This window comes from Terrapene carolina, unplaced genomic scaffold (genome assembly GCF_002925995.2).
Source record: "Terrapene carolina triunguis isolate 2854851 unplaced genomic scaffold, T_m_triunguis-2.0 Scaffold558, whole genome shotgun sequence".
Lineage (NCBI taxonomy): Eukaryota > Metazoa > Chordata > Testudines > Emydidae > Terrapene > Terrapene triunguis.
Genome location: NW_020664909.1, coordinates 1,706,346 through 1,734,192, shown reverse-complemented (window position 1 = coordinate 1,734,192; position 27,847 = coordinate 1,706,346). Strand labels below are relative to the sequence as shown.

Genomic DNA, 27,847 nt, shown 5'->3' with positions numbered 1-27,847 from the left:
CATCTGCTTTGCAGCCTGCGGAATGTTTTCTAACTCGTCCTGAGGAAAAAGAAGAAAACACTGTGAAGGTGAAAAGGAGAAGGAAGGTATTGGAAACTCCCTCTCCACCCCCCGCCCAACTGAAAGTTCAACACAAATGATCTTTGGGTCTGGATGGGTGCAGTTGCTTTTATAAGACATGTCAGCTTCAGAATAGCACAATGTCAGTGGTGTCCTTGAAATGGTTTTAGACGCTTGTTTCCCTTGGTGTAGTGTACTGGGACCATAACGTTGCAGCCAGTTTTATGAAAGAGAGAAAATCAACTGTCTTAGAAGAGAAACCTTTCTCAACTCCAGTCAAATACCTGCTTCACACCTACGTACCCAACCGCAACCTTGTGTCCAAAGCTGTCTAGAAGAGCTTAATGCAGGGATTGAAAGGGCATTGGGGGAGATAGAATCACCCCATCCCATCCTTTCAGCCAGGCCACAGCGGTTACTGCATTTCATAGGCAGTAGTGCTTTGGTCCCTTTTCTCCCCACAGTATAGCTACTGGGGTCCTTGTTCTTTATTGACCTTCTGACCATGACCCATGCCTGTCCCCAGGGGCACCCTCCACAGTCCTGGTGGAGATTATATAGCACCAAGTGTGTTGTCTTTCTGAACAGACTAACATGCTTAGCTGTCTCACAGAGCAGGTACGCAGGGTTTTAATTTCATGTTAGACCTTGTACACACCTCAGGGGATGGGAGGATTTTGCCTTAGATGCAAGTCTGGCATTAATAACCATGTCACTTTCTTTGCAGCCAAAACAAATGCATCCCATGATGAAAATGGGGGACTAGACCTAAAATAAACCTCCAGTTTTCATGCAAACAGTAGAGGCTTAGTTAGATCTTTTTTTTTCAGTGGTAATATGCCATTAAGTCTGTACACATAACCTGTCAAGTAATCATCATGAAGAATTTATTATACTGTACTAACATATAGGTCCCAAACTAATGACTCTCTCTTTTATAAATAAATAAATAAATAAAGTAAAACCCTTTGCTCCTTAAGCATCTGGAATGAATTGGAAGAAAAATAATAAAACTTCCCGTGTGAAGAACATTTTCCCACAGCTCTCCTTGAAGAAAAAGAGTATGATCAGGTATCCTCGCACTGACCGTTATGGAATTTCTCGTTAACATCAGCATCTTCCTCAAGAGAACCATAATTTTCCAGAAGGAATTGAGTGAGTCAGTGAATGACGTAATGAGCCTGTGAAACGACAGTTATCCCGTGGTACTAAGCAGAATGAGTCTTGTTGATCTTGGGTTATTATCTGTTAGATAATTACTCTCTATAAAACATCTCCAAAAAGTGGCCCAGCTTGCAGTCATTACACAGCAGGAAAATTTTACTGAATCAGGATGGAACTTGCATTACTGCTGTTCACTGAGTGAAATCACATAGACATGGCAAGGGCTTGCACCAAAGTCCACTGCAAATGCTCCCAGTGCTTTCAAAAGGTTCTGGTTCAGGGCCTAAATGTTTTGGGACTGGGCAAAACATTTTCAAGACCTTTTTTAGGGCCAGGTTATGATCTCTTTAGTCCCATTGGTGAGCAGTTAGCTGGGATCGCTTAAGCGAGTAACATGTCACTAACAGGAATAAGGAGTTCACAGTCTGGCTGTTAGGGTTGTCCATATTTTAATACCCTCTGTCATGCCAAGCTGCTTTCTCTGCTTGAAAAGCTCTTGTTTTTAAAAGAAGTAAGATCATTTAAATAAAGAGGGACCCATGTTCTCTTCCCTTGTCATTCATTTAATTAATTAATTAAGAAAGTGAAATTATGACTTAAAAGCATGCAAAACTCTGACTCATTTCAGTGGGATTAAGATCAAGCCCTAAATGAGGGCTTCATTTATAAAATACCATTTTCATGACTGCTGGCTAAAGGTAGGCTGCTCAGAATTTTTAAAAAGTTTGTCACTCTCCTTTATGATGTATGAAAATGGTCTCAAAGTGTCTATATATAATATTGCATTTGAAATTTCAACTGCTGACATGTCCTTATGCTGTACAATCCAGCATCCTTGCTCCTGTCTCCCAGTTGGAGACTGAAAACTGTACCTCAGGTTTCAGTCTCCTGAGATATCACCATCTAGGTCCTAGAAAGATCTTGCCAAAATCCTCCAACAAACAGATGGAAATGAGGACCTGGTATTCTTGATGTGGTTGGCAACCCTCCAGGATTGGCCCAGAGTCTCCAGGAATTAAAGATTAATCGTTAATTAAATATTATGTCATGTGATGAAATCTCCAGGAATACACCCAACCAAAATTGGCAACCCTAATTCTTGATATTGTTAGAGCAGTATTGTCAACCCCAGTCATTCAAAAATCATGAACTAGGCCCCCCAGAATCATGATCAGTTTAAAAGCAATAACATTTCAAATAAATCTTGGGGTCTTTTTTTCCTTTGCCTGTTGGTTTTTGAGCTGCTGGGGTATTCTCTAGTCATGTTTCCAAACTGTTCTATGCAATCAAGAGGGCTGCAAGCTTACCTTTTAAATTTAAATGAGAGCTGAGATTCTTCAGTAATCTCTTGACTCCTGTAGCTGGAGCTTTAAGAAAAACACCCATTATTGTAATAGTTGTGATACATTTGAGAGACTCAGCAACACTGCTAAAGTAATAAATTAAAAAACCTATCACCCAACTCCTCCCCCAACACAACCTTTGAGAAAATGCCAGTATTGCAGTAGAGTGCATAACAGAGGTACAAAGATGTTTTGGTTTTTTCTTCACAGTGCATCTTCACAGGCTGCGGACCCAGTTCTGAAATTTTCACTCCCAATGAAGCAATTGGAGTTTTGCCCAATTATAAGGACTTTAGGACTGAGTTTCACCTGTATAAGATTATGAAGAAACATACTCTTACAGATTATCGTTGGACTGTCAGATAGCAAACACCATATTGAAAATGCCTTACATCTCCTTTTTTTACTTTTGTTTGTAGAAGAAAATTTCTGATATTCTTGCAAAATCATCTCCAAAACCAGGCATCCCTGAAGACCTACAAAAGCTACTTAATCAACACTTTGGTACTAAACGTTCAGTGATTGAACTAGAAGAGTTAAAACTGCCAGGTAAAATGTGCTGTATCAAAGAGATGTCTTGTGCATTTCCTTCTGCGTGGGGGATGGGGATTCATCTGTTTTAGGAACTAAAGGATTTCTTAATCCAGATCTCCTGAGTTTTATGGGGTTTTATGAGAATTTTTTCTTGTAGGGTATTGCTGTGCTGATTGAGTTGTGAATTCTTTTGGAATAAGTAAGTGGGTTTGTTTTCTAAATGGTGCAGTTAAGGAAACGAAAGGAAGCATTGTTTCAACATATCCAGTCATTGCAGAACATTAATTTCAGGAAGTTTCTTTTTTGATAGAAGTGTGAGGATTTCTAAGTAATGGTTTCCAAGTTACTGAGAGCCAGGAAAATTGGTCTTATTCCTGTGGTTAGTGGAGCTGTACTCAAACATTTAAGATAAGGCTTCACCTGAGCTGAAATAAATTCTAAAGAAGGAAGAATAGTCAGACACCATTCTGAATTAGTTATGGAATGTTGACTACACTGCTCTTATCACCTGTTGGCTTTTTGGTGAGCTATATGAAATGAGTTGGCAGCTTTAGTCCAGCCCTAATGGACGTATTTTGTACCAAAACTGGCTGCTTGTTGGCAGTCTGACTGGAGAGAAACTGGTGAGCCCAGTGATAAAATGGGCAGGGCATGGAGACTGAACTCCCATCTCACTCCACTAAAGGTTTGAGGTGAAGAGGAAACTGTACTGCTGTGCATTTTGTTCTATGAATAAAGTGGAATTAGTTTTCCAGTGCTGTCAATGTGAAGGGGAAGAGGGGGGGTTGTAATAAAAATCCACTTTTCTGTGCTGTCAAAGTGGAGGGGAGGGGGGTTGTAATAAAAATCATTACAATTTTCTTTTTGGTTTAGTCAGAGAGGCCTTCCCCCCCCACCCCCTCGTAGCTTACCTTAACCCCTAAAAACTTTAGCCTAAAAAATTTTGATTCCTTATTTTGAGCCCAAGTTGTAGCATTAATTCTTGTTGTTGGGTTATATAAGAAGATACTCTGAGCTCCTGTTTATTGATATTGTATACTTAGAGTCAAAAGGGCCCCAGTAACAAGTCTGTTGGCTCTTGTTTTATCTCATTGATACTCATTGAACTCTTTGTGCCCTGTGCCCCCACTATGATCCTTTCAGCCAAGCTGCACTCTCAGTTTTTGACTGTTCAAAGCTTGTCTTTCTAGATAACTGCACTCTCTTCCCAGCTTCATGCAGAGACATGTGATCCTAGACTGACCCTCCTTTCTTTCTCTAGGGTTTGCTTAGCATTCTTCTTGAATCAAGGGAGAGTTTTGCCATCCTGCCGCGTTGCATCCTAAAAACCAGAGAAGTCTCTTCCATCCTCTGTATTGCTATGAAGCACTTACATTTTATACTTCTAAACCCATAGGGTTTTGTGCAAATAACAATACTTTGTTGCTTTCCTATTAAGAAAGGCCTTTAGGCTAGTGAAGCGACCCATTTCCATATGGATTGGGTCTTGGGTTGTTTTTTTCTTTCTTTTCTTGAAGGGGGAATTGGAAGCTTACAAAGCCGAAGGGATTGGTGGCTTCTGTAGCTGTCAAGTCATTCGTATCAACTCACTGGGCAGAACAGAGGGCAACTACTTGAAGTTGTTTAGTCGTGTTAGCAAAATACTAAACATAGATGTTCGGGTTTGAGCCAACTTGGTTTCTGGCTGCTGCAAGCTGTAGTTATGTGGTTTTAATCCTTTCTGGGTTTTTAAAGGTATTGTTAACATCCCGGTTCTGCTGGTTTGGTGAAAATAGCCATTGACCCACGACATGCATTTAGTTTCCTTTTGAAATTGGAAAATTAAACTCTGTCCTTCTACATCTTCCTCTGAATTATTCAACATTATTAAATCATTAATATGAGTTACTGTATTCAGACTGGCTAGGCCCTCATTAGCACAAATAATGGCAAAGATAGATTACACAACTGCCCTGAAGGACTGAAGATAGGACAGAACCAAAAATAGACATTTAGAGCTGTGAAATTACTCCTTGTAAAGTCTTTTCTACGCTGCCCTTTGGACTCATTTAGTATTGATAGCTTCACCTTTGGAATTAAAACTGCAGTTTAAACCTTAGTATTTTATCCTACAGTGCTGGGGAGGTGCATCTTGTAAATAAAAAAACCAAATGCATAAATCAAAGACTGATCCTGCAAGGTATTGAGCACGCTCACGTCCTCTTAGACACAGCCCCTAAGTAAACAATTAGGAAGTGACTGTTAATACCAGGGGTCAGATTCTGAATTCTGGTGGTATAAACCTAAGACTGCAGCAATAGAAAATCCACCACATGGAGGGTGCAATGATGGAAAGCAGCTTCCTTCAGCAAATTTAGCTGGCAGGGCTTCTGCTGTGCTTCAGCTATAAATTAAGTCTGCCTTCACATCCACCCTGTCAGAAATGGTGAAGTGAGGTTGGCAGCAATAACATAGCCTCCGCTTTGTTTGAATCTGAGTGCTTCCCCCCTCGGGTGCCTGGGCATCAGTTGACAAGAGATAGCTGCTGGGGTTAATTCGGTCCAAAACACGTTAGCGGATAGATTGAGGTGTTAAATTGTGGGAGCCCTTGGGCTCGTGGGACCCCCACAACGAGCCGGTACTGAGAGCGTGTGGAGTTGGTCGACACTATGCCCCGCTCATGAGACAGCTCATGGTGTCCGACAGCATCAGGTGGTCCAGAGACATCTATACGGAACACATCACGGGACACCGTCAATACCAGGTTGAGTAATCGAGACCACCGACCAGGGAAATAACCCACTTCCTTCCTTGATGAACCAAGGGATGCATCCCACCAATGTACTTATTCGCTACACTGATACTGACTTGGACTCTTAATACATTCCATGGGTGGCGTACCCGAGCCCACTTATCCACTGACGCTTTAAAAACTCCCACACCCCAATCTGGGTCTATGCTGGTTATGTGATATGTATGTATCTCATGATCCTTGTAACCAATACCTGTAATCCCTCATAACTCAAGCCTGACCCCAGATGTACAGTACCTTCCCTCTTAATTTGTGTATGTTTAGTTTTAAACATTAACTTGAATAAAATTTTTAAATCTGTTCTGTTCAATGTTTGGACAAGTAACATGCTGATAATTACACGTGCATCCACAATCAAAATGCTTTCTCATGCTCACTTAATACTAATTATTTAAAACTAGGAGAGACAGAAGGAAAGCTGTTAAACTGGCAAGTGAAGCTCTGGTCTATGATTCAGCTCAAGTTGTTCTGTATTTGCCACTTTGAAATACCTCAGGCTAGAATTTTGTTCCATCCTACTTTAAACCAAATTCTAGGGAGGCACTACAGTTACAGTATCGGAAACAAACTGCCCATTCTTGATATTTCGCACAAATCATGTGGAAGCATATGCCTTTTGTGTCCCCTCATTGAGGTTTTCAGATTGACACCAAATTGCCTTTAACTAACACTTTACAACAAGTGATCAGAGAGATTTTTTAATCCTATAGTTTTATCATTGTCAGAATAAAAAAATATTTAATCTACATGATTACGGACACATTACCAAACATACCCCTCCTAAAGATATGCTTCCTGGAGTGCCAGGTTTCATGCAGCATAATGATGGTGCGGTAGGGTGCATTTGGAAGTCTGTGTTAAAACTCTGAGTTTGTGCATTCTCACAAAAAGGAGGAGACTAATGGCCATTGACAGCTATTGGTTTAACTGAATGGGGATTAGTGGCTGGGTAAAATTTGGCAGATTTATATCTGGGATGGAGAGTGTCATCGAGAGGGCCTCCTAGTGAGGATGGGGAATTAAAATGCATGTCAATACAGTTACTCCTCGCTTAACGTTGTAGTTATGTTCCTGAAAAATGCAACTTTAAGCGAAACCATGTTAAGTGAATCCAATTTCCCCATAAAAATTAATGTAAATAGAGGGGGTTAGGTTCCAGGGAAATTTTTTTCACCAGACAAAAAACTATATATTATATAGACATACACACAGTATACATTTTAAACAAACAATTTAATACTGTTCACAGCTATGATGATTGTGAAGCTTGGTTGAGGTGGTGAAGTCAGATGGTGGAAGAGGGAGGGATATTTCCTAGGGAATGCCTTACTGCTAAATGATGAACTAGCACTTGGCTGAGCCCTCAAGGGTTAACACATTGTTAATGGAGCCTCTCACACAAGGCAGCACGAACACGAGGGAGGGGAGACAGCATAGCAGACAGAGACAGACACACACCTTGTGTGTGGGAGAGAGAGAGAAATGCACACTGCCCCTTTAAATAAGCTGACCCACTCTTAAGTGCATTGTCTTTTTAAGTGGATCAGGAAGTTGAGACAGCAGCTGCTGCCCCAAGTTCTCTCTGACTCTCTCCGTCAGTGTCCCCTCCCTGCTCTATATGGAGAAGGGGTAAGTGGGGTGCAGGAGGAGGGGGGAGGGGGACACCCTGACATTAGCCCTCTCCTTCCCCCCCTGCACAGCAAGCAGGGGTCTCTGGGAGCAGCTCCAATGCAGAGAGCAGGAGCAGCACATGGCAGTGGGGGGAGGGACAGCTGAACTGCCGATTGATAGCCTGCTGGGCGGCTGCAGCACAGGGAACTTAGGGGAGCGGGAAGCTGATAGGGGGAGCTGATGGGGTGCTGCCAGTCCACCCTGGTTACAAGCCCCCACCAGCTAGCTGCAACAGGCTGCTCTTCCTGCAAGCAGTGAACAAAGCAGGCGGCTGCCAAATGACGTTAGAAGGGAGCATTGCACAACTTTAAACGAGCATGTTCCCTAATTGATTAGCAACGTAACAACGAAACGTTTACCGGGACAACTTTAAGTGAGGAGTTACTGTATTTATATAACTGTGATTGAGCATAATTTACAGACTTGTGCAATATGAAAGTCCAGAGAGAAAAGTAACCCCATTGATAAGAGGATGACCCACATCTTACTTTTATTCTATCCAATCCTGATTGTTTTAGTGACTCCTGAATGTAGGATTTGCCATGTTAGATTGGACCACTGGTCCAACCAGTCATAATGGTTCTGGCTGTGACTATCTATAATTATAAGGCCTATGATTCATAATGCTGCATTAACGGTTTTGGGGAAGTCTAGAAATCGCAGTAGGATAGACTGTGAAAAACAGGAAAGCTTGCTAAGCTATATTCCTTTTATGGAGAGTGTATTCCAAATATGGCAATAATGCTGATAAGAAAGTATGCATTACATAATTGTGGTTTTATGCTATATAAGCTGTGCAAAATTCTGTAATCAGGGGGATTGCTAGTTTGCTGGTACCCCCCATGCATGCATGAAAATAAAAAGGCCTCAGGCGATTCTGATCCAAACACAACGCGTGGTCATTTTTCCACAACATGATCGATGCCACAAAGGCATGTGAAAACCCTCCATTATGTATGTGGTCAGTTGTGTAATGCTATATTTACGGTGGGTGAGGAGAGAAAAACGTTCAGATAATTGAGGAGGGAATTAAAATTGTGTTGATAGATTTTACCATGATTCGGTTAAGCAGTTCACAAGCTCATTGCTGTTGCGTAGTGGGGACCACGAAACTCTGCCTTTCCAAAGGCCACTCCACATAGTTTTCAAAGAATAAGCACTACTGGTAGATTTAATCCAAGAAAGATTTAATAGCTATACCTAGTGCTGTACTGTAAACTTATGAATATACTCAATTGTTCTGTTGCAAATCTGTCAACCAAAACATTTTGTGTCTCATGGTTTCAGATTCCTGTTTCCTGCCAGCCAATGACCTCACCCACAGTTTTTCTTCATACCTAAAGGAAAGTGAGTAAAATATTGGTCGCAAGGAGTGTGGAGTTTATTTATAAAAAAAATTTTTAGTGCAGTATTCAAGAGAAAGTAGGATCCCCATGATATACCCAAGATAGTATGCATATCTGCCCACTTAAGAACATAAGAACGGCCATACTGGGTCAGACCAAAGGTCCATCTAGCCTAGTATCCTGTCTTCCAACAGCGGACAATACCAGGTGCCCTGGAGGGAATGAACAGAACAGTTAATCATCAAGTGATCCATCCCCTGTTGCCCATTCCCAGCTTCTGGCAAACAGAAGCTAGGGACACCATCCCTGCTCATCCTGGCTAATAGCCACTGATGGACCTATCCTCCGTGAATTTATCTAGTTCCTTTTTTGAACGCTGTTATAGTCTTGGCCTTCACAACATCCTCTGGCCTGGAGTTCCAGAGGTTGACTGTGCGTTGTGTGACGAAATACTTCCTTTTGTTTGTTTTAAACCTGCTGCCTATTAATTTCATTGGGTGACCCCTAGTTCTTGTGTAGTGAGAAGGAGTAAATAACACTTTCTTATTTACTTTCTCCACACCAATCATGATTTTATAGACCTCTATCATATCCCCCCTTAGTCATCTCTTTTCCAAGCTGAAAAGTCCCAGTTTTATTAATCTCTCCTCATACGGCAGCCGTTCCATACCCCTAATAATTTTTGTTGCCCTTTTCTAAACCTTTTCCAAGTCCAATATATCTTTTTTGAGATGGGGCGACCACATCTGCACGCAGTATTCAAGATGTGGGCGTACTGTGTATTTACATAAAGGCAATATGATATTTTCTGTCCTATTTTCTATCCCTTTCTTAATGATTCCCAACATTCTGTTTGCTTTTTTGACTGCTGCTGCACATTTGAGTGGATGTTTTCAGAGAACTGTCCATCATTTTATACATATAGTTGGGATTATGTTTTCCAATGTGCATTACTTTGCATTTATCAATATTGAATTTCATCTGCCATTTTGTTGCCCAGTCATCCAGTTTTGAGAGATCCTTTTGTAGTCTTTCGCAGTCTGCCTGGGACTTAACTATCTTGAGTTTTGTATCATCTGCAAATTTTGCCACCTCACTCTTTACCCTTTTCTAGATCATTTATGAATGTGTTGAATAGACTGGGCCCAGTACAGACCCCTGGGGGACACCACTATTTACCTCTCTCCATTCTGAAAATTGACCATTTATTCCTACCCTTTGTTTCCTATATTTTAACCAGTTACCAATCCATGAGAGAACCTTCCCTCTTATCCCATGACTGCTTACTTTGCTTAAGAGCCTTTGGTGAGGGACCTTGAAAAAGTCCAGATGCTTGTTGACCGCCTCAAAGAATTCTAGTAGATTGGTGAGGCATGATTTCCCGTTACAAAAACCATGTTGACTCTTCCCCAACAAATTATGTTCCATCTATATGTCTGACAATTTTGATCTTTACTATAGTTTCAGCCAGTTTGCCCGGTGCTGAAGTCAGGCTTACCGGCCTTTAATTGCGAGGATCACCTCGGGAGCCCTTTTTAAAAATTGGCTATCCTCCAGTCATTTGGTACAGAAGCTGATTTAAATGATAGGTTACGGACGACAGTTAGTAGTCCTGCAATTTCACATTTGAGTGCCTTCAGAACTCTTGGGTGAATACCATCCTGGTCCTGGTGACTTATTACTGTTTAGTTTACCAATTTGTTCCAAAACGTCCTCTAATGGCACCCCAATCTGGGACAGTTCCTCAGATTTGTCACCTAAAAAGAATGGCTCAGGTTGGGGAATCTCCCTCACATCCTCAGCCGTGAAGACTGATGCAAAGAATTCATTTAGTTTCTCCGCAATGGCCTTATTGTCTTTGATTGCTCCTTTAGCACCTCGAGCGTCCAGTGGGCCCACTGGTTGTTTAGCAGGCTTCCTGCTTCTGATGTACTTAAAAAAATTTTGCTATCACTTTTTGAGTCTTTGGCTAGCTGTTCTTCAAATTCTTTTATGGCCTTCCTAATTATATTTTTACACTTCATTAGCCAGATTTTATGCTCTTTTCTATTTTCCTCATTAGGATTTAACTTCCACTTTTTAAAGGATTAAAGGATTAAAATGAATCTTGACCTTGAAATATTCATAAATTCAGTTATATTACATCTTTTATGTTTTGCGTGTTTGTATTCTGCAAGATTATTATTTTGCATCAAAATATTTTAGTTTTGCTTTTAAATAATATTTGGGAAAATATTTCTTAATATTTGACCACACTTTGTTAAATATGTAAGGCTATGTCTATGCTTATGGTAGTGTGTAGAGTACATACAATGCACGCCCCCCCTAGCATGGGTATAAATCGCAGTGTAGATGGTGAGGTATACATGAGTAAAGACATGCCAGAACCTTATGGCATATGCCCTACACGGCTCTCTACATGCCCAAGCAGTGCCTCCCTATCTACAATGCTGTCTTTAGCAGTGCAGTGTTCCGCTGCCTCCTTGCTGCTGGAGCCTTCCCCCGCCACAAGGAAAGACTCTGGCAGTGGTGAAAGGCTGGGGGAGAAGGGGGCAAGGGAGCAGAGAGAGGCTCTGGCAGCTCTCCGCTGCTGGGGCCTTTCCCTGCAGCAGTGAAAGACTCCTGGCAGCGTGGGAAGGCTCTGGCAGTGGGGAGGCAGCAGGAAAAGGCTCTGGAAACTTTGTGTAGCTGGAGTCTTTCCCCACTCCCTCCCCCCATCAGAGCCTTTCACTGCTTTGTGTAGCTACACATCTCAGTGTGGACTCAGCTTGCGTTTTTCACTCTGTGGTGTAGCTATGCGTACCCTAAACGCCGCCACTCGTGTAGACAAGGCCTAATTACGTTGTCTTAATTTTATTGTACCATTTCTACCTGTCCCTGGCTACTAGTAATGGGAATTTTTATTCTCTTCTGTCCTGATTAAGTAGATCTGCTTTTACATCCTTGTGGTACAGTTGCAATAAATGTATTCCATTTAACAATTGTTCTCTCTATTAAAGCACTACTATAAATCAAATTGCATTGCAAATTTAGGGTCAAATGAAGTCAGTGGATTTGTGCATGTTTATACAATGGCTGCATTTTGACCCTTACGTAACCTGTTTTCTAATGTAACCTATTTGATAATCATATTTCATTGTTTGGTACATGAGACATTTTGTTTGTTAATTTTTTGGAAATATCTTAATTTACATGTTGTACAAACTGAGATTGTGAAGTAGTGTGCTGTAAGTATATTCTTTCGGCAGGCAGCTATTCATCATGTACTTTAGCATTGCAATATGTATTTAAGTCATAGCTTTCTCTGTGTATTTTGTATTTCTTGTTGCAGTCTGTCCCAAATGGGCAAAACTTCGTAAAACCCACAAGGAGAAGAAGTCTGTGCTGATGCTGATTATCTGCAGTTCTGCTCTCCGTTGTTTGGAGCTCATTAAGTATGTTAAAAGCAAATGTAATGTTGAGACTGGCACCCAGTCAGAGGTTTTGCCTGGAACCCTAGACATAAAGGCAAAACTGGGACAATGTCCTTTGCTAGCCAACAAAATTACTGACTCAACTGATGCAATATCCTTCACTCCTCCAAAGCGTGGTACTGTGGTATTTGGTTTAGACTAAAGTAGAACTTAATAACTCAGCTGCATAGATCTACTGTTTTTGTTACAAACCAAAAGTAAAGTATAGTTGCTGTTAGAAAGACATTCAACCTATTACACTTAAGAACAGATTAAGTGCATAAAAACGCATAGCTCAACACTATCATTTTGAGTGCAGTGTCAGGACATTTCTATGACAAAGTTCACTAGAAACACAGGGCTCTGGGACCTCTGTGGAGACCAATGTGTCTGGCCTGTGTTAGTGTTTCTCAGTCTTTTCAGGTTGGCAACCCCTTCTTCATTATAAAAGTAAGAGTAAAGAAAATGTATCGATAATAGATTGTAATAAATTTTCAGTGCCTCACATCCCCACCCCACTTGGCTTTTGTGACTCTGCTTCCCAGGGTCACGATTCACTGGTTGAGAAACACTGGTCTGTGTAATGTCCTGTTTTCACTTGCCTGGAATACTAGGCCTGCTCTGTGATTCTGTCACTCCTTAGTGACTGATTTACAGAGAATAAGCTTTATTTTGAATTCTGTCTTCTGTGTTTTTGAGTCTTTAGGCTGCACTATGGTGACATGTACAAACTTTTCTCTGCAACCATGAGAGCTAGAATCTTTTTTTTTTATTTTTCCACTGAAGGCTGAGAGTTTCCTAACTTCATTAGCTTGGCCTTAAAGAAAAATACTAACTACTGTGACACTGGTGATAAAATATTGGCTGCTCCATGAAGCTAGGGTCTTCACAAATCCAGCTCTGTTTGCAAGACTGGCACGAGGAATATTTTTTCCCCCTCCCATAGCTTAGACACTCTGGATGTAGTAGCAGTTTTTCTAGGTGACCCAGCCCTAATGCCTGTTTCCCTAGCTCATGAAGCCATAGAATGGAAATGTGAACAGGAGCAAGGAGCTATTTCAGTCCCCCCAGAGTTGCTGATGTCTGTGCACTGTGTTGTTGGTAGGCTAAAGGGCAGGTTGCGGGAGGGAGGTGTGTGACATGCACTGACTGGAGTTTGGATCATCTGCCCCGTATTCTCTCTGCTAGTTGTAATTTGCATCATATTTGTGAGAGCCAGGGGGAAATATTTGCTGGTGACTGAGATGTGTGGAGGTTTCTGCCAGCTTTGAGCAGCCTGATTACTGGCAATGTTGCCAATATCAGAGATGCCAAGGTCATGAATGTATGTATTTGAAAAACAGGGCACTGTACCTTATTGCTTTTTAGCGGGATAAGTGCTGTTTAACAAATGAATGTTGTTCTTCAAGTGTTTGCTCATGTCGATTCTATTTTAGGTGTGCACGCACCCACGTGCGCTCTCATCGGAGATTTTTGCCTTAGCGGTATCCATAGGGTCGGCACTGGCGCCCTCTTAGTGCCATGTTCATGTTCGATATATTAGGCGCTGCCGGCCCTATGCCCTCTCAGTTCCTTCTTACCGCCCGTGGTGGTTAGTTGGAGCTCCTTTCCCTTGCCTGATAGGGGTTAGCAGTTCTTCTACTTCAGTTTTCGAGCCTTAAGGCCTTGTAAATAGTTTGTTTACCGTAGTTAGTAAGTAGTTAGTTAGAGATAGCGTCCCAGGTGGGGCATGCCTTGGTGTCTGGGTTTTAAGCCCTGCTCTGACTGCAACAGGCCTATGCCTGTTAGTGACCTCCATAGCAGCTGCCTCAAGTGCTTGCGGGAATTGCTTGGGAAGAATCAAGTGTCGCATCTGTGAGAACTTTTGTCCCAGGACTCAGAAAGAGCGAGACCCTCCATTTGAGAGCTCTTCTCATGCAGGCTGCTCTCCGCCCAGCGTCTGAGCCTTCCCGGCCAGACTCTGCCCCAAGCACCTCGGCGTCAGCACACCCCCGGCACTGGGCTCTGCCCTGCACTGCTCCCCATCGCCGGTGCCTAAGAAGAGGTCGAAGAAGAGCGACTCCCCAACACTGAGTAAGAAGGGCAAAGGACCCAGTTCAGACCGCCAGCCCACACCGGAGCCACATGAGGACACCTGCCCGATTGGGGCCCCATAGCCCCCCAAGGGATCCGCCGCTGACTCCAGGGAGCGGTAGGGGACCCAGACTTGTGACAGGGCTGACACCTTCCCAGGCTCTCCTGGCGCCCAGAGAGCAGAGGCCGCTGCCCGCACCACATGTGTCCTAGGACATGGCAAAGGCTCTCGGTGATTGCAAGCCAGCTGTATAGACCCCCCAGAGGGCAGGCGAATGATGCCAGTCTCTGGAGACAAGACAGCGCTCTCCGTTTCCACGCCCCAGGTCTCTGTCTTCTGCGGGACGTCCTAGATCGCCGGCACCATGCTCGCAGTCTCCACCCTCTCGACGCGGGTCACCTAGATCAGGGGTTCTCAAACTGGGGGTTGGGACCCCTCAGGGGGTCGCAAGGTTATTATATGGGGGGTCGCGAGCTTGTCAGCCTCCATCCCAAACCCCACTTTGCATCCAGCATTTATAATGGTGTTAAATATATAAAAAAAATTTAATTTATAGGCGGGGGGGGTCGCACTCAGAGGCTTGCTGTGTGAAAGGGGTCACCAGTACAAACGTTTGAGAACCACTGGCCTAGAGGAAGGCACTGGTCACCATATCGCCGTCACCAATCATCCTCCCGCCAACTGTCTCCGCAGCGCAGATCCACATCTCCCAGACAGTGGGAGTGGTCTCTGTCATACTAATCCCCCCGGTCCCAGCACCGATCCTTCTACTCGAGGCACTGGTCTCCTGCGGCGATGGTTAGCCACCAGACACTAGCTTTGACGGCCCCTCCGTGTTCACCTGAAGGTGATTCCTCTGGTACAGAAAGAGAATTCAGCCCCTCACTGCGACAGCACCAGCGCAATTGTGCACTTGAGGTTGCGTTGACCTCCGCGATGCCGTTGTGGCAGCAAGGCCAATGGCCCTACTGGAGCGTGTTGGGCATGCCTGTGATGCTGATGCCTCAATCTGTCCATTTTTCAGCCGCTGCCTCGGAGCAGCAACCAACAGCACCAGTGGCATAAGGCCACTGGTCGTGGGACGATCTGTCCCTCCGCATAAATGTCAGGGAGCTCAAAGCGGTTCACCTGGCCTGTCAGCTTTCCTGTCCCATGTGAAGGGCAAGGTGGTGCATCTCCTTACAGACAATACTGCTGCAATGTATTACATCAACAGGTAGGGCAGAGCCAGGTCGTTGGCCCTTTGCCAAGAAGCACTCCGCCTTTGGGACTTGTCTGTACAGTATGTCATTCATCTGGTAGCCGTGCATCTACCTGGGCCAGGAACAGGTTAGCAGATTACTTCAGCAGGATTTTCTCGTCTCGCCACGAGTGATTGCTCCATCCGGAGGCGGTCAGTGGGATCTTCCGGAGGTGGGGGACTCCCCAGGTGGACCTGTTCGTGTCCTGTCAGAATCTGACATGCCACGTGTTCTGCTCATTCCGGAGATTGGACAGGGGGTCCCTGTCAGATGCCTTTCTGCTCCCATGGTCAGGGGCTCTGATGTCCGCCTTCCCGCCGGTGCCACTAATTCACAAGGTCCTGATGAAGTTTAAACAGGACACAGCAAAGGTGATCCTGGTAGCCTCTGCGTGGCCTTGGCAGCACTGGTTCGGCACGCTGCTGGACCTTCTGGTAGCTGCACCGATGCAGCTTCCTCTCTGGCTGGACCTGCTGTCCCAGAACCAGGTCTTCTGCATCCGAACCTGGCGTCGCTGCACTTGACAGCATGGCTTCTGCATGCCTAAATGAGGAGGAACGGGAATGCTCAGCCCATGTCCAACAGGTCTTGTTGGGTAGCAGAAAGCCCTCCACCAGAGCAACCTGCCTGGCTAAGTGGAAGTGGTTCAAATGCTGGACCTCAGCCCAGGATATCCATGCTGAGCAGGCTTCGCTGCAGGCAATCCTGGACTATCTTCTGCACCTCAAGCTCCAAGGACTGTCCTTGTCATCAGTGGAAGTCCACTTGGCCACTATTTGGCCTTCCACCCTCTGCCCCAGGGCAGGTTGGTCTTCACTCACAACATGACAGTCCGGTTTTTGAAAGGTCTGGAAAGTCTCTACCCTCATTTCAGGGATCCTGTCCCTCCCTGGGACTTCAACCTCATGCTGTCGTGGCTCAGGGATCCTTCCTTCGAGCCTCTAGCTCCCTGCTCCCTTCTCCTCCTCTCCTGGAAAGTTTCTTTCCTGGTCACAATAACATCTGCCGTTAGGGACTCTGAGATCAGGGTGTTTACTTCAGAGCTGCTCTATATGGTGTTTTACAAGGACAAGGTCCACATCTTCATAGCCTCACTGATGTAAGATTTTCTCTGAACTTTCCCCCTGTTTGCACACAGATCCCTGTCAGCACACACACTCATTCTTCATACACAGAACTTATTTGTTCATAAGGACTTCTCTGAGCCACCAGATGGTGCATCCAGTCACTCTGCTTCTGCTGTGCTGAAGTCTCTAGTCCCTTCTGGGAAGGGAGCCCAAGCTTCGTCTTTCACTCAGGTTCTGTGCTAACCTCACAGCTGACTTCACAAGGCTGGGCTTTGTGCTGGTAGGGTGACATCACAGCGCAGAACTGAGATGTTGTCTCTGCCATCTCTTTACATTGTCCCCGATGTGGACAGGAGTGTTACTCCCTTACTTAGGGATGGAAAGTCTTTCGGTGACTGACAGTGCGTGGAAGTCTCATTCCGCACTCCCCGTTGTTGGGAGAGTGGAGCAGAAAAAGTCTGAGTTTCCCTCTCTCTTCTGTCATATTAGCTGCACAGTTATTCATCTCTGGTTCCTCCTGTGCTTTTCTTTCTCCTGCTTTCTTTCCCTTTGCCATCATTGATTCTAGATTTTGTGGGCTCTGTTTTTGTTTTCCATGTTTCGCTGGCATGTAGGTCGTGTCCCAGCTTCTATCCCATCCCATCCTGCTGTCTGTCCCAGTAACCATTCCTGTGTCTGATCCACCTCGTTGTATGGTCGCTTTCCTTTCTCTCTCATTTCTCTGAGACCAGTATGGTGTCTGCATGACCCTTCTCCTTAGTTGGTTTCTGTCCAGCAATTGTTGTTAATTTTATGCTGAGGTGCTGCTACTGCCCCTGATGCTCCCTGGGCCTTGTAACTTGTGAAAACCAGGGTGAGGATACTGCGGGAACAGGCTCTGGTGTATCCACATTCGCTCCGTTTGATTCCACAGGTATAGAGTTGATGAGATTTGTATATTGATTCAGGAGATTTGAAAAGCTTCCTGCCCAAACCTGACTTCCCCAACAGAAGGTATGGAAATCAGGATTTGTTTCTCTTTCCCCAGTCTCTTGATGAGAAGTGTCGTAGTTTCTGTGACACATATCGCTAGATCAGTGGTTTGCATTCTCCACTCTGTACTCTTGATCCGAATATCCAGGCTCCTCTGCTCCCAGCTTTCCCAATAGCAGATGCAGATCTTGCTATCCCACAATACATCATGGAATGAAGAGTGGAGAAGTGCAAGGCTGGGTTGAAAGGCATGAAAACTCTGGTCATGTCTCCTCTCCTAGCTCCAGAACTCACATGATGACAGTTGAATCTCAGCATTGTTTTAAAAAAAAGTTTCTAGACTTCATGGTTGTAAAGGAAGGCTTTAACATGTGACTTGCATGTCAGTGGTGCATTGATTTCTTCCTGAGTGCAGGAAAAAGCCTATTTCAACTGGAGTTTTGTAAGCTCCATACTCATTTTCTCCTGCTGAGTTTATTATACAGATCGTGACATTTTCTATATATAGAACTATGTCCCAAATCAAAGGCTCAGGACGCAATTCTGGTCTTCTGATAAAAAGAGTTGTGGTCAACATGGGTGTGGATATCAAGGTTCCTTTGTGTAGTAAGGGTTATGACAGCCCAGAAGGGATGATTTTCCTAATAATTGCATAAATAAATTGTAATAACTTAAATTTCTGGTTCAGAATGCTTTCTGGTGTGCCTATAATTCAATAGTGAAATCATTCTTTTATTTAAATTTGGCAATTGATTAGTCAATAGTCTTGAAATAAATCAATTGTAAAAGTACAGGTTCTTTAAAAATTACATAAATATCTATCAAAAAGATATACGTAAATTACTCCTAAATTGTGCCCCCTAGTATGTAGGTCTGGTTGTAGATCATTACAAGTACCAAATATAGATTTAAATAATAATTTATTGGCATGTTTTCAAAGCACAAATAGGAGTCAATGGGAGTTGGGCACCTAACTCATTTAGACATCCCATTCTAAAGCTCTAGTTTTAACTATTTTTGGTTTCCTCTTATACCTGTTATACACTCCAAATCCGAGTTCTGGTGTTTGAGTTAATTTTTAATTTATCCTCTACTAGGTCAATGACGGCATTCAAAGGAGACTGCAAAGTTATTAAATTGTTTGCAAAACACATAAAGGTAAGCAAGTTCAGCACTAGTTTTGATGAAATAGCTAACCAATCACATGCCATTGTCTTCGGTGTGATATTGTAATGATACTTTTCATGGACATAGCTCCTTTCTTTAGAAAAGGGCTTCCTTTCTGTTAGGGTGACCAGACGTCCCGATTTTATCGGGACTGTCCCGATATCTGCTTGTTTGTCCCGCGTCCCGACTGATGTTCGGCCGGGACACTGGACAAACAAACAATTTTGCCCTCCGCTCCGGCGCTTGCGCCCCCCCCCCCGCCCTGACTCCGCCCCCTCCTTCCCCCATTGGATCCCTCCCCAAATCCCTGCCCTGACCCCGCCTCTTCCCCAAGCACTCTCTGGGCACGCTGCAGCCAGCCCGGTCTGCTCCCCTGGCGGCAGCTGGCTCAGCGTGTGGGGCGGGTGACTGAGGAGGGACCGGAAGCCGGAGCTTGGCCGCTGGCACGCAGAGCCTCTTCCTCAGCAGGTGGGGGAGCCGGTCCCCTGCCCGTCCCGCCGCAGGGATGAGGCACACTGGGCTGGGTAGTGAGCGGCGGCGGGAGGGGCCTGGCCTGGGCTGGGGCGAGCGAGACGCGTTTGCAGCCGCCGCGCCGGGGGTTCCCAAGGCGAGGCAGGAGCTCAGCCCCTCCGCGGCCGCGCGTCTTCCCGGGACCTCGCCTGCCTCTCGAGCCGCCCCGGGGCCCCTCCGCCGGCAGCCGAGCCCAGCCCAGGCCCGCAAACACCGCGTCGTAGCACTGCTCTCCGCGCCCAGCGCTGCCTGGCCCCCTCCAGCCCGGCCCTGCACGCCGGCAGCCGGAGCAGCCCCCAGCCCAGGAAGGGGTTTCTCAAACCTGCCCCCGCGGGCCGCCCAGCCCGAGACACCTTCCACGCTGGGCTGCGCCGCCCTCCGGCTCTGGCCTGAGGGCAAGTCCCGGACAGTCCAGTGGCCCCGGGGAGCCGGAAAGGTGGACTGGCTTTCCTCACGGGGGTTGGGGAGCTTTGGTCTGGGGACACCAGAGCTGCTAGCTGAGAAAGGGGCTGGTCTAGTGACTAGTGGAGCTGTGCAGGGCTCTGTGTGTGTGCGTGGGGCGGGGTGACCAGTGTCTGTGCAGGGGTGTGTGTGTTTGGGGGGGGGCAAGCCGGGCGGGCACGGGCCCACGGCGGCCAAGCTGCGGCAGAGTGTCTCCAAGATGTAGCGGAGGCAAGCTGGTGGGGGGGGGGGGGGGGGGGAACTCCGGCGGCTTTTTTTTTTTTTTGCACTCCCTCCCCTCCTCCCCCCCTCCCCGTGTCCCGATATTTCACCTGGGTGATCTGGTCACCCTACTTTCTGTACCCCAACAGCACAGTTCTGGGCATTCAACCAAGCAATTCCTCTGATGGCTCCTCAAACTCTCCTCGTGCCCCTGTGGTTTTTTGTGCAGCATGGGCACCTACGTTAAGATCAGAACATCCATCAGTAACCTGCGTGGTATCCAGTCAAACATTCTGTGCCTCAAATCAGCCTCTGATTTTGTGCCTGCTTAAAAACCAAAACCAAAAAGCATGTGCGTGTGTTCCCATCCACAAAACTCCACCTTCACCCACATTGATGGGTGCAAATCAGGTAGTCAGGTGCTCAGCTACCCAAAGCAAATGCCTGTTTGTGTGTACAAATGATAGGTGTGTTTTGCAAGCAAGGAAATCAGAGACAGTGGGTGAAAATTTGGCCTTCTATATAAATACTGTCAAACAGGTAAATGTCACACACAGTATATTTCATTCTTCTCCAGTCTTGGGCAGATTAGTGTGACTCCAGTTTTACATTAACTTTCCCCAAGTTGTGTGCTCTCCATTTAGTTCTAGAGGATTGATTTAATTGTTGGGAGGCCAATGCTATTCAGACCTTAGAAAAAGTATTTAGGGTCAGATTTTGAAAAGCACAATCGAGTGAATTTCAATTATTGACTTTCAAAGGGAGTTGGACACCTCACTGCCCTTTGTGCCTTTCCCCCATATGTACCAGTTTTACAGTCTGAGAGATGAACAGTGTGTCTCTTACTGTCTGAATATACAGTGCTTTAGCTTCCACACGCTAACTGTCCGTGTGGACCCCAGTACCACATACTAAAAGTTCCTTAGTGTGCTTATGGAACTCTTAATGCATGATAGCAGGGTCCACTGGGACAGTTACGCGCAGCAGGCTAGAATACTGTAGATTATACCCCAGTTTGCTGTGCACTACTTCTCCATATGGACCTGGCTTTAGATGGTGTTTTAAGAGGAGTAGTTGTGCTACTTGGAATTTACCTCCAATGTGGAATAAAATGTTCTTTAAGAGGGAATCCTAAACTCTTGTGGGTTTACTGATGCAACATTTTCTTTTTCTGTCCTTGAATTAGATAAAAGAACAGATTCACATGCTGGAGAATGGTGTCATCCACCTGGGTGTAGGAACACCTGGAAGAATAAAAGCACTAGTAAAACAAGGTAGGAGAGGAGGCTGGAATGGGCTCTGGTAATGGACATGTTGCACATGGCAGAATAAGTGAAACTTCAATAGAGTTTGAAGGTTCTGGACTAACCTGAGTCAGTGAATTTGGGGATCTACTCTCAAATGCAGGTCAAGAATATTAAGTTAAAAATCCAGGAAGCCGAACACAGTGGCTTAGACAAAAGGAACTATGCTATGCACAATTCTGAGTTCAATTTCAGCTTTTATTGAAAAACCCTCCCAAAAAATCTAGATTTACTTGGTCTTTCAGTTTATTATTCCCAATCTCCTCCCAGGCATGAAGTTCTTGAACAGGAAGTTAGTTTATCTGTTTAACCCTCCTTCTCCTTCCCAAATCTAAGTTTTTTTCCTGCCATATATTTTGCTTCCTAAATAGATATTTGCAATAAAAACAAAATGTAGTGTAGATATCACAGGATACTAACCATGGTCCCATCATGGTAGTTCCTTCTTTGGGTCAGTTGGCCAAGCTATACCCTGCTCAAGGGTGGGAGCTGGCTCTGGCATGGGACTCCACTGTTTCTCCCTCCAGGAAGCACAGGAACAGTGAGATGTTTCATTGTTGCTGTCTTTTACAACAGTGTTAAGATATCCCAATTCAACAGCACATAGAGCTGATGTTGCTGCATCAGCCCAAAGATATGTCAAGAGGAGAGACGGTGGGCTAGGACCAGAAGTTGACCATGTGTTCTTCATGTCTAGAGCTGTTTGACAGTTCAGTGCTGCCACGGGAGGTTACTGAGAAAAAGCTAGCAAGAAAAATTGTGGACATTACCCACTAGATATGGAAGAGTTAGCAGGGCTGGTAGAAGGTCATTTCCCAAAGAACCATCTGCCTCCATGTTTCCTTCCATTCAGATGGAAGATGACCAAAGCCCTTCACAGTGCCGCTGACCTGAAGCTTATTTAGGGCCTGATTGTGCAAGTTTCTGAGCATCCTCAATTCCCACTGATAGGCTCTTGCTGGCTCAAGTCCTTATAATTTACCAACTTGTCGTCAGCCATGGAAACTCAACTCCTGTGGTTTCATGAAGAGGAAGTCTGGGGAATTCTTTGCAGGCAGGATATTGGCTCTTGACAAGCCTGGCAACAGCAGTTGCTCTGCTTTTGTGTTTATCTTCTCGAAAAGGCATGGGATTATGTGGTAAGGAAGTTTACAGTGTCATTGTGTTTTCCAACCAGCAAATGTAGTGCTTAATGTTTAATGCCCTGGGAACAGACTGCAAAGGATGCAAAAGTCAAAAATCATTTTGATAAGCACATGTCATTTTATCTTTATTATAGTAAGACTTGCACTGTCTTTTCAGATGGCCTAAGCTTGAACTCCTTGAAGTATCTGATTTTGGATTGGAACTGGAGAGATCAGAAGTTAAGGAGAATGATTGATATCCCTGAGGTACAGTATGGTCACCTTTTAAAACAATGACGTAATTATATGAACCTTTCTGTCTAGACGTAGTTAACACTTGAAATGCTGGGAAGTCAGGATTTTCTTCTGTGAAACTGACTTCTGGTATCAGTACTCAAGGAACACAAAGGAATTAGCTTTTTACCTATAATTCTGCACCTTGGGTTCTCGAACTCCGAACTAAGGCACTTCACTTCTTCATCTCTCATCTCATGAGCTGCAGCAAACAGTACCAATGTGTTCCAGCGCCCTCTACCAATTTTTCCTGCTCAGATGTCTGTGAGTTAGTAGTTCTGCCCCTCCCAGAGACTCTCAGCAACCAGCTCCTGGGAGGAAAGTTTTCCTCAGAAACGGAAGAAAAGGAAATAAGATTCAGCAGCTTTTGAGGACACATTTACTGACTCCAAGATGGAAGGAGCACATTGGCCTGTTGAGTCACACTACAGCCTCGTCTAGAACAATATGACACCATAAAACAGCAAATGTCATGGGTCTGTAAGCCACTGGTAGAGCCTTCTCATCCTGACAATTCCATGTGCTTTTCAGTGGCATGTTGCAGCACTCACATTGTTAGGTGTGCAGCGTTGTGCTGTGGTATTGTGCTATTTGATATGTAGTAGGCTATATAGATAACCAGTATTCAGCCCAGAGAGAGAACTGACCACAAGTCTCTCCAATCAGTATGAAAAGGCTACCTCTCTCCTGTGCATGCATGGGTAACGTCTAAACGGCCAGTGTCTGGAGCCTCCAGAGGACAATCCCTTTCACAGGCAGCACAGACCTCTTTCACAAGGAAGAAAATTGTCACCCACCTTGCTCTGTATTTTAACATGTTTTTGACTGTGTTGTATCACACCACCACGTGCGCAAGGTTGTATTTCTCATGCTCCAGGATGAACTACAGTGGGATAGCTGTGGCCTGCTAAACCCAGGGTTGTGAGTTCAATTCTTGAGGGGGCCATTTAGGGATCTGGGGCAAAAATCTTTCTGGGGATTGGTCCTGCTTTGAGCCAGGGGTTGGACTAGATGACCTCCTGAGGTCCCTTCCAACCCTGATATTCTATGATTCTATGAAAATACCTCGAAGAAGTCAAGTAGCAAAAAGAGCAGCTTCACTTAATGAAGCAAAGAGGCTCCCCCTTGTGGTAAATCATCAATAGAAATCTCAAGGTGTGAGTTTGATAGGGTACTTGCATTAAAACGGATATGTAAGCCATTTGGACACTGATGAACAGATCACAGAAATATTAGCAAAGGACACTGGCACAAAGCTCTACTATTATGAAAAGTGCTATGGGCTCATGTGAGTACAGATGGACCAGGGTTTCTGTGAGTCAGCCACAGGCAGCAAACTGCAGCCTCTGGCTGATCTACCTGGATTTGAACCTGTGCTATTGCAAACCTGAGACTGAGGCCTCCTAGCCATTCCTTACAGCTTAACTAAACATTTGTTCTGCAGGGAACATGCCAAACTTCCTGAATAGTATCTAGCCATGGGGAGTAGTCCTACAACTGGGATGCTGCCTGGATAACAAAATTGTGACTCAAACTATATTTAACTAGAAAAAAATAATGTAACGTTAAGCATACAAAATTAAAAGCCTAGGAATTGTGCAAGTTAAGGATGAATGTGTAACACCAACTTTGCCCTTTTGTGCATCTTCTGCATTATGGAACAGCCTTCAATCACATGCTGTGTCTCAGATAATACAACATACAGGGTTTCCCCCCAACAATCTTGGATATGTATATGAAGCATCTTGTAGTACAATACTTTGTACTACTGCATATGCCAGAAAGAGTTCAGGAAAATCATTTATATGAAAGGTATGTACTAAACTGTACTCAGATAGCATATTACAGATAAAATGTCATAACAGGGCAATAGTGAATCCCATCAGGTGCTGGCAAAGGCAAGACTTTACATTTGGAGTGAAATCTCATTGAGCCAGGCACCTTGTTTTCCTACTTGTGTGTAAAATGCCAAGAACACTATAAATAGTAATAAATAATAACATGATAGTGCCAGATTTTCAGAAATGGCTTCCAGTTTGTGGACCTGCAAAAATCACACAACTAATTGGTATCCACAGTTAAGTGAAGGTGGGAGTGATGATAGTGTGTAACTGCTAGCAACTTAGTCAATTAGCAGACTCAGTCAGATAATGTACTAATTCTTTTGTATCCATAATTAATCATGGATGCAAAATTGCACCAATACAATTGGGGACCAGGCAGAGGCACTTTTACAAGATGGCCCTGGTTTGTTCAATAATTTCTGTCTGCAGAATAACTTTTGGTCCTGTAGAATTAACAGGATTCATTACTGCATCTTACTGTAAATATGGCAGTACTATTTGTTTAAATACATAGAAGCCAAGGAGCACTGGAAACACAAGCATATTTTTATATTAGCGTACGGAAAAACTCATAGCCTGATTTTTCGGAGGAGTGAAGCGCCCACAGCTCCCTCTAAATGCACACTTACTTCATTTCCAGGGGAGAGTGGAGAAGGCAGCAGAATAGGACGGAGGTTGTGGGCTAAGAACAATGCAGAGAGCAGCCCTTCTTGGGCACGTTGGTGTGCAGGGTTAATTTTTTACCAGGTGGAGTTCTAATAAACACACGAGTTTAAAAACAAAAAACGAAGCCCTCCCATGCCTTGGTTCTAGACCCCACCACATCTGGAGAGGACAGGGACATCCTGATGCTGGGTTCTTGCAGTGTCACAGGCAGAGTTATGTATTCTTCCACATTTCCTAACTTAACGTTGGGCAGACGTGTAACCCTAACATCACATTAGGGAAAGTTGTTGTATGTTCATGTCCCTGTTTGCCCCTACCTGCACCCTAAATAGGAGGGAGAAAAAAGGAGACATTCAGAATAATCAGGCTAGAAGAGCTTACAAGGCTTTCTCCTGAAGAACTTCTAAATTCTGCCAAAGCATAACGAGCCCAATACAGTCTGGCTTCACAGTCTAAACTGCCTATAGACAAAGTTTTCTGCATCAGAACTTACTACGTAGATATTGGCTGCAATACAAAATAGTAGCCTAGCTCCCAAAGTTGACAAAAGTTCCAAGTGTGGAAGAAACATCAAACTGAGCTTTTCAAACCCTTTTGTAACCCCATTACATTTGTTCTTTTTGTAAACAATATAAGGGCTGAGCCTTCAGTAAGTCTGAAAATATCAGCTTGTGAAGTTCAGCTATTCAAGTTACGGGAGCAAAAAAGCTTTTAAAATGTATCTCAAATGGAGAGATGATTACCCCCCACCCCTTTATATAACTCAAAAAGGGCAGAACAGAAATTTGCCAGGCTTTCCCACACCCTTCATCTCTGGGCTGAGCTGAAGCATGGAAACATTCAGCCCAAAAGGTGAACTTCTCTGTAAGGTGTAGTCAGGGTTATAATGAAAGCCCTGGTGTAACCATAACTGCAGTGGAGCTCCTGGCCTTGCTATGGTGTTAGTCGGTATTTCCTCTCAAATACATCTGGTGGTCTTAAAAGCAGATAAGCTAAAAGAGACATTCATCTAAATAGGTAGTTTCTAGAGTTTATTATATTTCTTTTGTAAAACTTGCGTTTGTGTGTGAGGGTCCCTCCTTTACTCAGCCTCTAATAAAACTCGTGTAGCTAAGCAGAATAACTGTGTGTGTGCAGAGCACTTTCAGTAATCTTCCTAATTCATGTCTTGTTTAATTTTTGTTTCCTTCAGATAAGGAAAGAAGCAATTGACCTTCTGGAAATGGGAATTATAAAGCTGTGCAGAGAGGATTCTGTGAAGCTGGGACTCTTTTAATGGTGTAACTAACACGGATGCAATTTACTGCTGTATTTCACTTATCATTGTCTGTAGTAGGCAACTGTTCAGTGGCTGACTGGATTCAGTTCTTCCATTTCTGAGTTGCTTAGCAGAAATGCGTATTACAATGTTTATCAGCTTCTGGCCGTCTTATAATAAAGCAAAGGTTTGCATGTAGATTCTGTACCAGGGATTGTTATTGCCTGAACAGTATGTTACTGAAATTAGATGTATGTTGCATGTAAAACAGTAGGTGTGGGTTCTCTACTACCCTTAGGACACTGAGGATGAGTGCACTTGTCCTGAGTGAATCCCACAGCCACTCTTCTTCTTCTGTCCCCTCCTTCCACTCTTCCAAAAGGAAACCTTCACTCCCTCTCTAAGAGTGATAGAAGACAGCCCATGCCAGTTCTGGGCACCTCTGGCCCAGAAATTCCCAACCCTCACTGTTGCTGCTTCCTAGCATGCAGAAGGCATCTGGCCATTACAGAGACCAGTCCAGAGTTAGTCAAGAAGTTTTAGCCATATCGCTCCTTTAGTACCTTATGTAGCTACCCCCACAGCATGTTGATGAGTTAGAGCTCTCTTGTCCTCCACAAACCCTGTCACTACATTATATCATAAAGATGCGTGCTGGAAAATAACAGTGGCTCTTGCACTCTCACCACTGTTCATGCTAGGGCAGGAAACTTTGAAGGCTAAGTGCTTCTTAAGATAGAAAAATTACCATGATACCTACAGCATAAAAACGGTCTAATCTTGCAACTCTTACTCATCTGAGTGATCCCACCAACCAGTGTTGCTATTGTCATGAGATAGAAGCTGTAGGATCATGACCATATCTGCCGCTGACAAATCATGTGATATATGATGAAGACTGGCAAAATTTGCTGAATACTATTCAACCACCGCTGCACATCAAAGTTAGTGCCTGTTAGTGGGTACTGTGTTGCTGTAGGGACCATATTTCAAATAGACACAAAACTGAAGCCCTGACCACTTGTGGTGAGTAAAAATCCTATAGCCCTTTTCATGAGGTTTATCTGGTTTCCACATTATCAGTAAATAAAGCATTTGTTACTAGAATTTTAGTTAATTTTGATTACTATGATGTCTGAATACAATTTGCTGTCCCTTGGCTGTGTTGGCTCTATAGAGCATATAGAGTAAAACATGTTCATTGGACTAGTTAGCAAAATATGCATATCTGTAGTAGGGAACACTCAAATTGATTGAAAAATGAAACAAAGTTTTTAGTAAACATTTCTGGGTGCTTTTGGC

General features: G+C 44.3%; 1 protein-coding gene across 5 annotated transcripts in view; it reads left to right on the top strand.

Annotated features, from left to right (window-relative positions):
* Window positions 1-26,743, top strand: part of CMSS1 (cms1 ribosomal small subunit homolog) — a 358,782-nt gene extending 332,039 nt beyond the window's left edge. For all 5 annotated transcript variants that reach the window (XM_026658994.2, XM_026658996.1, XM_026658995.2 and 2 more), the window contains exons 3-10: window positions 15-86; window positions 2,987-3,116; window positions 8,851-8,910; window positions 12,241-12,343; window positions 18,813-18,873; window positions 21,242-21,329; window positions 22,662-22,750; window positions 26,480-26,743. In XM_026658994.2, coding sequence (XP_026514779.1) covers window positions 15-86; window positions 2,987-3,116; window positions 8,851-8,910; window positions 12,241-12,343; window positions 18,813-18,873; window positions 21,242-21,329; window positions 22,662-22,750; window positions 26,480-26,563 — 687 coding nt within the window. In that variant the 3' untranslated portion in view covers window positions 26,564-26,743. The remainder of the gene's footprint in view (window positions 1-14; window positions 87-2,986; window positions 3,117-8,850; window positions 8,911-12,240; window positions 12,344-18,812; window positions 18,874-21,241; window positions 21,330-22,661; window positions 22,751-26,479) is intronic.
* Window positions 26,744-27,847: the final 1,104 nt, after the last annotated feature.